The sequence below is a fragment of the Tenrec ecaudatus genome, chromosome 2 (genome assembly GCF_050624435.1).
Source record: "Tenrec ecaudatus isolate mTenEca1 chromosome 2, mTenEca1.hap1, whole genome shotgun sequence".
NCBI lineage: Eukaryota > Metazoa > Chordata > Mammalia > Afrosoricida > Tenrecidae > Tenrec > Tenrec ecaudatus.
Genome location: NC_134531.1, coordinates 78,779,536 through 78,791,201, shown reverse-complemented (window position 1 = coordinate 78,791,201; position 11,666 = coordinate 78,779,536). Strand labels below are relative to the sequence as shown.

Genomic DNA, 11,666 nt, shown 5'->3' with positions numbered 1-11,666 from the left:
TTCCTTTTACTATCATATTCTGTGGCTTCTTGATTTGATTCGGTTTCTTCTACTTTCCTATATTTTTACAGCTTACTTTCCCAGTTTTTTATTTTTCCCATAGCAGCAGAGCAGGCCCCTCCTCTCCATTTCCCCAGTTTCTGACTTATACTTGGTTGCCAACCCCCTTTCTGATTCTCTACCTTTCATTTTTACTAACTGCCCTTCTTCAACCTTCGACTGTTTTATTCCTATCACTTGCTGTCAGTGCCCATAGAAGCCCATTTCCTTCCATTCCCCCCATCTCTGTATTTTCATCTGCATTTTTATGATCCTTCTACTACCAAAAGCTTATAGCTTTATGCAAGGGATGGAAAGGTACCTTCCTTATTTGAATTCTATTTCCTTTCCCCTCCCATAGCGATTGCACCCTACTCCTCCTTCCCTGATGTATCCAGGGGTCCACCCCTCCTGCACCCATCTGCAGTTACTACCCATTTGACTTCCATCTCTGCTCTCTAACCCTATTTGCACTCTCCTGCTTTCACAGCCAAGGATTTCTGGGAGATGAAGGATGGACTTCTATTTGGAACCAGGTTGTGTATGCTTCAGAAACTTTTGCGCATTTACCGACATGGGATTAGGGACTTGGACCCAGCCATAGCCTCGGGCAGCGTTTGAGCTGGAACCTTGGACCAGTGCTGGGCCCTATTCAGATGAGCAAGAAGCAAGGTCTTTCAAAGGCCTTCTCCACACCAGGGGTCAGCAGGAGTTGGCACCACCTTGCAAGCTGGAAAACCAAGTCGGGAGGGGATGCGGGGTGGGGGTGGGGGCTTGGTGTGTGTGTGTGTGTGTGTGGGGAGGGGCTCCTTCTTCGGCTCCTCTGGCAGTGGAGCTGGTGCTTCGGGGTGTCGTCCGGCTCCCAGCTCGAGGGCCTAGGTAGTGGGTACTGCGCCCCCTCCCCTCCCCGGTGTCACCGGGCCATCTTTGGGAGGCAGACTTATTCCTTCGAGAGGAGGCAGGCCCGAGGCAGGGCGCTTACCCCGGGCGCAGGGCGCAGCCCCAGGAGCCAGGCGACGCCACCCCAGCGGCGCCGAGGGCTGGAGGCGCGGTCCCTTCCCAGGAGGGGAGGACGAGCCGCTCCCGGTCGCTCAGCTCGAAGGTCGAGGGAGCTGCACGCTGTCCCCCGCCAGTCGGCCCTCCGGGAGCAGGGCGGGGGCGACGCCCCTGGGAGTAGGGCTGAGGACGGGGGAGATCAAGAGTGGGTCCCGGCGCGGGGGCACGAGCCAGAGAGGAGCAGGAGTAGGGGGCGCCCGGGGTGGCTGGGGCTCAGGGTCGGCCGGCATACTCGGCGGGCGCCCCGAAGTCTGGGGCCGCTGCGGCTCCAGCTCCGCCGGCTCCTGCCAGCGACTCCAGGCCGCACTTTCCCCTCCTCCCGGCGCCTTCTCTCCAGTGAGGAGCCGAGCGCGGGCGGCGCGGGGGGCGGGGCGGCGGCGGAGAGAACAGCCAGTTGTTTAAAATCCTTCTAGAGCAGTTTCTAATTCCCCCCTTGCGCCGAGGTTCGGAGGGGGGAGGGGGGAAGAAGAGCGGGAGGAGGGAGAAGAGCGGAGAGGGAAGGAGGGAGGGAGGAGGGAGGGCCCGGTGCAGGGAGGGAAGGAGGGAGGAGACTGCTGCTTAGGCTGTGGCAGCCACCGCGCGCTTCGGCAGGCCGGAGGGAGGGGGAGGGAGGCCTGTCAGTCTCCAGCGTTGCCTGGGCGAAGGGGGCGGAGCTTTGGCGTGGGGCGGCCAATAGTGGGGGTGGCTGCGTGGGTCGCCATGGGGACGGGGCTGTTCCCGGGGAGGCTGTGATGGGTTGACAGGTGCGTGACAGTGGGAGCTGCTCTCGGCACAAGCATGTACGGCAAAGGCAAGAGTAACAGCAGCGCCGTCCCGTCCGACAGCCAGGCCCGGGAGAAGTAAGTGTCTCCGCTTCGCACCCACCTCCGCCTTCGCCCGCGCGCACACACACGCACGCACTCGCACACTCTCTCTCGGAGACACACCGACACACAGACACTCCGCCCGGGAGAGCCGGGGGTGGGCTGGCAGGGGGAGGGGTGCGCGAGCTGGGGGCGTGTGGCGCGGGGAGCGGCGGGCTCCCCGGAGGGGCTGGCGCGGGCGGGCGGCCGCGGGGGGCTGCCGGCGGGAGGGAGCGTGTGTGCGGGCGGCGGCGGCGGGGCTGGTGGCGAGGATGGAAACTTGTTTGGGCGACCGAGGGAAATAACCCACGGGTCTGCCTCCTCACAAAGTAACTTTGGAGCTGGGGTCCGCGGCCGCGGGGACCCGCAGCGGCGCCGGAGCCGCGGGGCGGGGGCAGCCGCGGCGAGGAGGGCGCGTGGTGGGCATGTGGGTGTTCGGAGGGTGGGCTGAGGTCGTGGCGGGGAAGGCGCGGGGTGCTGCGACGGGGCTGGGGCTCCCTCCCGGGGCGGCGGGCAAGGCCGGGCTGGCGGGGCCGGGCGCGCAGCGGGCGGAAGCCGGGCGCGGAGCGGCCGAGCGGGGCCCCGCGGGGCGCGGGCGGCGCGCGGGCGCCGGGGGCACGTGCGGGCGTGGGCCCGGTGGGCGTCGGGGCTTTCCCGGGCCGAGCGGGGCGGCCCGGCGTCCGCAGCGCGGCGCTTCGCGCAGCGGGGTGGGGGGCGGGGGGCGCCGCTGAAGTTTGAAGTCGGAGAGGGACCGAGTTTCCGGGGAGGAAAAGTGCTGGCGAGGAGCGGGATCTGCTGCTGGAGCCTGGCGTGTCTGCCTCTGGCTGCTGACCTAACTCCGCGGCGGCGACGGGAGAACTTTTTTTTTTTTTGGTGGCGACGTGCCGCCTCCCAAACATCGGGGGGCCTCGGTGGCCCCGGGGGAGGCGGGGCGGTGGTCGTGGGGCGAGCAGGGGAAGTTGTTTACTCAGCAGTGGCTGTGGCTACCTACCTTAGGTGGGGAGGGGGCGGTGGTCCAACATGGGGCTTGCAGGAAGGGGAGAGGCTCCGAGGTTGGGAGGAGTTGGGAGGTCACGGTTGTGGGGAGATACAGGTGTTCACTTGGGGTGGGGGGAGCTCCAGAGGAGGCCGGGGAGCAGAGAGCTCCTCCCGCCCTGGGATGCCACCGTCACGGCACGCGGCAAAGCAGGGTTGTTTGCTGCTATTCTTGTGTACTTGCAACGGTGATTTGGTTGTTACTAAAAATGAGAGCGAAGAGTGTGACCACTGAGGAAGAACCCCTCCTTTCTTTGCGGCAAAGCAAACAGTGATTCCCAGTAACTCGAGGGTCAGGTTTCACCTGGGCAGGCTGCATTGGGGAGGGGTGTCAGGCTGGGGCGGGGGCAAGGTCTGGGAGCATCTTTCCAAGGGAGCTTTGGTCCTCTTGCACACAGAAAGAGCTGTATCCGTAAATAAATAAATTAAATGCTGAATTGTCGACAACCAAGTTTGCCTTCTTGTTTTAGGCGGCTAGCCTTCCCTCTGGAAGTTTCTTGTGCCCTAGGGATGGGAACATTTCCTAATCTTCATGTTGGCAGCAATACACGCAATTCCCGGAGGATTTTGAGGGGGGCAGGCCTTCATGTAGCAAAACAAAAAACTTATCGGAGCTGCTGTTTTATTTAATTTGGGGGGGGAAGATTTTCTGCCTTCAGGATCTTGTTGCCTTGGCGAGGGTATCTCAACGACACAGGGCTGTAGCCAGGTTAAGAACAGCAGCAGCTCCGTTGAAGTTTTGTAATACCTGCTCAGTTGACTGTAGGAGCTGATGAAAACACAAGCAGGTCGGGGAAGTATATTTAATAATTACAAAACGGATTTCACATGTGAGGGCTAGAGGGTTGAAACGAATTGAGGCACAATCCGACTTGGGGTGGTTGACTTGGAGAATCCAAAGTAATTTTGGATTTTAGGTGGACCCCTGGGGAATTTGAACTGTGGCTGAATCTTGATCCTGATGTCTTTGTAAGAAATTGATATTCTTTTGGTCTATATGCGCGTAGAGGAAGTTGGAGTTGGTATGGCTCTCCACGGCCCTTCTACATCATTCTTTGATTTTGTCCTTAAAGGAAACAATTGTCTCTTTTGCTGCCAAATCTACCAAACTGAGCACCAACTAACAGCTACTCTGGTGAGCAAAGCGAAGAGGGTTCTGCTAGATGGTGCTATTTGATTTAAATACATTTCTTCCATTCATTATAATTGGCAGCCGGAATTCTGGACTGGCTTTCCCTTTGAACTAAATATAGGCGAAGAGGCCACTTTTAGAGAATTGGCAAGGATTGCTTTGGGTTAATTGTTTTTGCATTAATTTCTAGGTGAGTGTTGCTTGACACTTAAAGAACAATTTTAAAAGAAGTTTTATTTAGGAGCCCTGGTGGTGCACTCAGCTGCTGATGGTGAGGTCAATGATTCGATCCCACCAGCTGCTCTGTGGGAGAAAGAAAGATATGTTAGTCTGCTTCCATGAAGATTTAGGACCTTGGAAACTCTGGAAGGCAGCTCTACTTGCCCTACAGGGTCTCTCTCAGTCATAATTGACTCCAAGGCAATGGGCAAGGCTCTATATGAAATAGTTATTATTTTGGAGGGAGAATTGGTCTGATCACTCAGTTTCCCTCTTTGTATTTCCTCGACCTTTCCTTCGATGGCATGAGTCCACAACAGTGTAATCACTTCTTAAGATAGAGATCTTGAAAATGGTTGCCACCAACTTTTTTTTTTTTAAGGTGACAGATTTTAAATCATACCCGAATGAAGAATTCTCTTTTAATAAGCAAATCCAGACTGGCTCTTATCTGAAAAAAAATCATAGGAACAGTCTATTTCAGGAATATATATATGTAATATACCCTTCAATGAAAAACTGAAATATGTATGAACCATTATTTAATATAATAGCACTTCACATGAAACAAAGCTATTGATTTTATAATTTATTAAGAAATGTGTTCTGTAATGTGACTTCTTAGTGGATAGTTGACAGCTGCTTACCTCTGTCTTTGATTGCTCTTTCCTTAAGTCCCCATATGGAATATTAACCGTAGTACCTACAATTTCAGGGTGAAGTTCTAATCATAAAAAATGCTCAGGGTCAGGTTAATTAACTTGTTTTGTTTTTTTTAAAACCAGACAGATCAAGTCTATACAAAGATTTGGATTAGACTTAATTATAGAGGGAATGATTGAAAACCCTTGGAGGGAGGTGGGATGTTTGTGGGGAAATTTAGATTCTGATCCTGTTAGGTCATTTCCCTGTTAGTAGTTCTAGCGTCCTGCGGGTTTTCTTTGTAACACTGATTACAGTTGTAATGAAAGAACTGTGTGTATTGGTTGTTTCATGTTTATCTTTTTTCCCTAAACCGTAAGTTTCTTGAGGGTAGGAATGATACTAATGATTTATTTTCTGAGTTATCCTTGGCATGAAGAACAGTGCCTTGTAGTGTTCCTAGCACTGAGCAAATACTGGTTGAATATATGAAGATGGTAGACTTAGGACTTTTCTTATTGTGAAAAACATTTCCTAAAAACTTAAAACATTAAAAAAAATAAAGACTTGACAGTTTTGGTTCACATTTTCTACTTAATGTGACCAAGAACAGTAACAACTAGATAACTATTACCTACATACCCTACTTGCTATAGATGTACCAGTTACTGTTCAGCACATTGTGTACCGTTTTTAAAATTCTATCAACAGTTCTACAAGAGAGATGCAATTTTTTCTCCATTAAAGAATGAGGAGGTACAACTGTTGTGGAAAATAATATGGCAGTTCCTCAAAGAAAAAATCTAAGATAGAATTACATTATGACCCAGCAGTTTCTTTCGTAGGTTTATACCCTTGCTCTCCAGATGATTCGGACTCCTGGCAGGCTTCTAGGACAGAGTAGTGCTTGCTGCCTTGTAGAGTTTTCAAAGCTGTAATATGTAAGGAAGCAGATTACCTCATCATTTTTCCCCACAGAGTGCCCGGTGGGTTCTGTCAGTCTTTCAGTTAACAGCAGAGAGCTTTACTCCCATGCCACCAGGGCTCCTTAGGTATATTCCCTTGGGACCTTTGGCTGTATACCCAAAAGTAATGGAGTGAACAGGCATACACACACTATGGTCAGTGTGGTACTGTTCACAATAGCAAAAGGGTGGGAACAACGCCTGTTCATCAACAGGCGAATACAGAATATATGACACGTATCAGGGCCTCCAGCTGGCTAACTAGTGGTTTGACCATTACTGAGAATTTACATTTCCTCTTCCAGTATACTGAATCAGAATCTATTTTTAGTAAGATCCTCAGATGATTATCTATGTTTTCTTCTCCCTCAATCTTACAGGCTTATATACATAACTTCTGAAGAATCTTGTTTAAATGTAGATTCTGATTCAGTACATGTGGAGTGCAAATACAGATTTTCAGCTCAAGGTTAAACGGAAATGAACTACCGTAGTTAGAAACCTTGATAACACATGCAGTGAAATACTAAGGCATAAAGAGAAATACATGTTCTGATACATTCTACAATTTAGGTGAACCTTGACGATATTATGCTGAGTGAATTAAGTTTCTAAAGGGCAAGGGCTATATGATCTCACCTAAATAAAAGTATATAGAGGCCAGAGTATATGCTGCTGGTTACTTCAGGCTGCTACCAGAAGGCCAGTGGTTCAAACCTACTAGCCACTCTGGAGAAAGATGAGACTGCATGCTCCAGTAAAGATTTATAATTTCATAAACCCTAAATAGGATTATTCTGAGTTGGAATTGACTTGATTCCAGTGGGTTTGATTTGGTTTGAGGACAGGGGAGGAAGTAAGTAAAGTAGTGACTTTATGTTTAGGGTAATGGAGAAATTGACATCAATGAAGTGGTTACACACCTGACAACTGATATCACTAAGTTGTACACCAGAAAAGCTTGAAATGGAAAATACTGTATTATATAGAATTTTATGAGACTGCAACAACACAAAGGGTGAAAGTTGCCAGTAATACTTAGGTGACATGGGACTGCCCAGTCACTTGGTCTGTGCTAGAGCCCTTGTTTTACTCCCCAGGTGAGTGAGTGATGCTTGGAGTCTTCAGAGCTTGTGAGTGAACATCCAAGTTACAACAATAGTTTTCTCTTTGCCTGGATCCGCAGAAGAGCCAGGAGACAGACAGAAGAAATGGCATTGCAGGTCTCCAGGAGCCACTCCTGCGCCTCTTGCCAGCAGACCAGAGAAATGGAAGGTTGCCTGGCTACCATTACTGCATGTTTTGATCAAGGTATCAATAGCTGGATCCTGATCAAAAGAGTTTGGGAAAACGTGGAAGAGAATAGAAAATTCTTACAGAATCCACACTTAATGGACCTATTGAGACAAGAGGAACATTTGAATCTATTTCTCTGAGAAAATCTTTACAGAATGCACTGAAATTATCTTCTGAAACGGTCTGTAACGTAAGCAGTGGTTGAATCAGCATAGAATGTTGGCCGTGAGCGTTTTCTTGGAAAGAATTCTCTCTAGATCAAATGGATAGCTAAGTGTTTTGGGGGTAGTAAGTCACCGGTGGTGAAACAGTGGGTTCAGATAGCAAGAAGGATTTTTAAAAAACATGAAAAATATCGCTAAAGGTATTGGAATTGTGTGTGTAGAAATTGTTGAATGGGTGTATATTCTGTTATGTATATTTTTGCCACCATTAAAAAAATAGGGAAAGACTGAACGGCTAACTTGTTCAGTGATACATAGTTAGGGAATAGAAATCTGGGTTTCTAACAGCGCTCCCCAACTTTATAAGCTATGGTTGAAGTGTGCCCGATTGCCTCTCCGTTCCAGGGTACGATGCTACAGTTTTAGGGAACAGAGTTGCACAATCAAACATGACAGTCTTTAAAGATTTGATCAGATATGTGCTCTTCACCATTTGTTTACTTAGACCCTTCCAATTTGGTGGATCTGTGTGCCTCATGAGAAATTTAGGAGTGAAAGATGGAAACCTAATAGTGAAGAATGCCTTGTGGCTTCAGGTTTCTTCCGTAGGAATTTCATTTGATTACTTAAAATTTGAAATTAGGAATGATAGTTGTGAACACTTCCTATATGAAATAACCCTGAACATTAAGTTAACCCTGCCCCGCAGGAAAGAAACATAGGCAGTGATATTAGTTTTTTACTCAACTAATTTGACCCTTTAAAATTACGTAATAGTGTGGAAAGATAAGTCTGCTCTAAAGCAAAGTGGAACACAAGGCACTTACACATAGTAGATTTTCAGTGACATTTATTAAGGAACTGAAGAAATAGAACTTGACAGTTCACCTGGGGCTCCGAAAGTAATTGTGGTTTGAAAACTGAATCATCTAGTTGACTATGCCAAGAAACAAATATCATATGCTCACTCTTAAGTGGTTATAGTCCAGTGAACATTTAGATATTCTATATAAAAATGAGACCTTAAGGGAATTAGCCTTCACTAACCTGGTGTCCTAGTGGTTGAACATTGGACTGTGACCTGGAAGGATAGCAGTTTGAAATCACCAGTCGTGTCATGGGTAGGGGAAAAACGAAGCTTTCTGTTCCCATGAAGATTGATAATCTGGGACACCCACAGGGGCTGCCCTACCTTGCCTTATAAGGTCACTATGAGCTGGCATCAACTTGATGGCATTGAGTGAATCTCACTTTATCTTCTCCCTTGTTTTGCTAGTAAGTCATTCCTTTAAAAATGATAAATCCTTCCTTTCTGAAGTTATGACATGCAAAATAATGCAAATCTCTGCAGAAACTTGTTAATAAGCATTTAATATAATTTAAGGGTTTGAAACTAATGAAGGAATACCATGAGAGGTGTAAAATGGTGACTAGGCCATTATTAAACTCTAGGAGCCCTGGAGACACAGTTATTTAAGCCCGGGGGCTAAGGCTGGCAGTTCAAACCCAACTGGTGCTCCTTGGGATCAGGAGGGTGGGTGGTGTGTTCCTTAGGATTTACCATCTCAGATGAGCTCGGCAGCCGTTCTTTTTGGTCCTGTTAGGGGGCTCTGTGAGGCCGAGCTGACAAGATGGCAGTGGAACATTCATTCACCCCTCCCAAACTGCAGAATGTTTCCTCTCCAACAGTAAGCAGCTCTTATTTAAAATGACTTCTGAGCTGTAAGACTTTATTTTCCTTGATCTTTTCTCCATCAATTGAAGACATGTATCAAAGAGTTCTTCTTTTGAAGAAGGAAACCCAAAGAAAGAAAGAAAGAGAATGTTAAAGATGTTGGGGGTTAATTTGTTATTCTTTATCCAAAGATTTATTGTGACTCATAGAAACAGTATTAATTTCTCAATGTTTTTTTTCATAACTCTGAGAGTATATACAATAAAAGCTTATTCCCACACTTTTCCAACCATTTTGCCTCATAAAACCAGTTCAACATGGGAGAAAAAATGATTACAATGTCGTTTCAAGTAGCAGTGGGCCAAACATGTCTTACTAGGAAAATATAGTTATTTTGTTTTAAAAATAGAATTATTTGTTTAAAAATTATAACAAAATCTGTGGAATGGGGGGTTGAGATACTCAGGTTGCACCTTATAAACATTACACCTTAAGAATTTAGAGTTGAAAGTAAAACTTGGGAGGAAGCCCACTTGAATTGACAATCTTTTGCTTCCATAGTAACCACACTGTAAGTAGTATTGGGACATTGGCTGGAAGACTAGTGTTGAGATTAAGAGGCATGATGCTATTGCTTGGGAATGGACAGTTTAAAAATATGGAAGATAATTATCATGTTACTTTGGAATACATGGGAATATTCTTAACTATTATGAATACTGCTTTGACATTGGTGTGGTAACAACAGATGAAATGTTTGCATAATAGCGACATTTTGTAAATGTCTAGAAATGGATGCTGAAATATTTTTATGAATAACTTATTCTTTTGTCCCAGAGGAAGAACTTAAAATCATGTTAAAGTTTGATATTTGTCAATATATAAAAAGTTCGGAATTAAAAAAAAGTGTTTAGATTTTAAAATTTACTTACCATATTTTGTTAATGTTTTTACATATGTAACATTCAGATATTGTTTGATAACATGCATTTACTTGACATGATTAGGACTGTGAAAGTTATATGACTGTTACATACAACTCCATGTATATGACAGAGAGTGGCCCAACAAGATTCATATCCTACTTGTTTTCTGTAATGTTACAAAAATAACAGACTGTAGGGATGTTGAAAAACAGGTGGGAAATGGACCACCCACAGAAGAATAGAAAATTTCCAGGTACCTTTCAGTAGCCCTCCAGGCTGCCCAATTTTATACCTGATTATAATGGAGAAGTGTTAATTTTTGTCAGAGGTAGGTTAAGTTAAAGATTTTGAAAAGTCAAGATAACAATGTAATAAAGAATAAAAAGTTATCTGGACTCCAGCCTGAATGGCCCCATGCAATAGAGGAATTCATATTCCTTGTTAGTTTACTTTTAGAAGATAAACTTGAGTTGGTATCATGTCTTTAGTAATGACAAAATTACCTTCATGTTTTCCTGTTGGGATTTTGGTTATTATGCCCAGCGTTCAGATAATAACGAGCCATCATAATGTTTTAAAACCAGAGTTCAGCTAGAGGGAGCTTGAGCCAATGACATAGTAATCTGCTTTTTCATCTTCTGTCTTAGTATTGCTTCATGAGCATAATGTCCACAAAGTAGTTCAGAAACAAAAATTTTAGAGACAAGTGTAACACTTTGTTTTTTTTTCCATTTTGAAGAAACAGTGTATTAACAAATCTAGTTTAACTTACTAATACCACTTTAGCTATTAGTTTAAACTAAGCCATAATAAAATACTGTAGAAATATTTGAGGATCAAAAATAAGGGGCCACTGGCTGCAACCGTGGGCTGAAACCTAACAGCAGTTGTGAGGATCGTGGAGCTCTGGGTGTTGTTTCTCTATGGTGTACACAGGATTGCTGTGAGGTGGAACCAATTAGATAGCACCTAATGACAACAACATTGCCCTTTTTGTAGCCCTGGTGGCATAGTGGATGATGTGTTGGGCAGCTGACTGCAAGGTCACCAATTCAAGTGCATTAACTGCTCCAGGGGAGAACGTCGAGGCTTCTGCTCCTGTACAGCTTTGCAGCCCTGGAAAGCTGAAGGGAGCAGTTGTACTCTGTTCTGCAGGGCGGCTGTAAGTTTGATTGGATTCAGAGGCAGTGGGTTTGGTTCTGGGTATCGCCTAAACAGATGAAAATTTCTAGGAGACTCTGTCCTTTAAAAATAAGTAAGTTAAGAGAGGAGCTAGTGCCCAAAATAGGCTCTTATCTGAAATCAATGTAGCTATTTTTTCGTGACCTGATCTTTCCCTTGATTAGCCTTTTAGTTACCTATCTGAAACTTGAGAAATAACTTATGCTATTTAGTGAATTAGTCCACTAAAATGATTTTATTTACGCAGGATTAAAATAAATATTTTTGTAAAATAACAAATTTCTAAGTAAGCTATAAAGAGGTTGTATAGTTTTGTCTTACTGTTTAATAGACAGTGATAGCGTGGCGATACTGGGAGGGAAGGGGGGGTAGAAAGGGGGAACAGAACTCAAGGATCTACATATAACCTCCTCTCTGGGCGATGGGCAACAGAAAAGTGGGTGAAGGGAGATGCCGGACAGTGTGAGATAGATAAAACAATACTTTATTAATT

At 45.9% G+C, this 11,666-nt stretch overlaps 1 protein-coding gene across 3 annotated transcripts in view; it reads left to right on the top strand.

Annotated features, from left to right (window-relative positions):
- The first annotated feature begins 531 nt into the window (after positions 1-531).
- Positions 532-11,666, top strand: part of SSBP2 (single stranded DNA binding protein 2) — a 316,310-nt gene continuing 305,175 nt past the window's right edge. For 2 of the 3 annotated variants that reach the window (XM_075541238.1, XM_075541236.1), the window contains exon 1: positions 1,795-1,934. In XM_075541238.1, the coding sequence (XP_075397353.1) occupies positions 1,873-1,934 (62 nt within the window). In that variant the 5' untranslated portion in view covers positions 1,795-1,872. Of the gene's footprint in view, positions 576-1,794; positions 1,935-11,666 lie in introns of those variants that run through there. The other variant, XM_075541237.1, reaches the window with a different exon arrangement.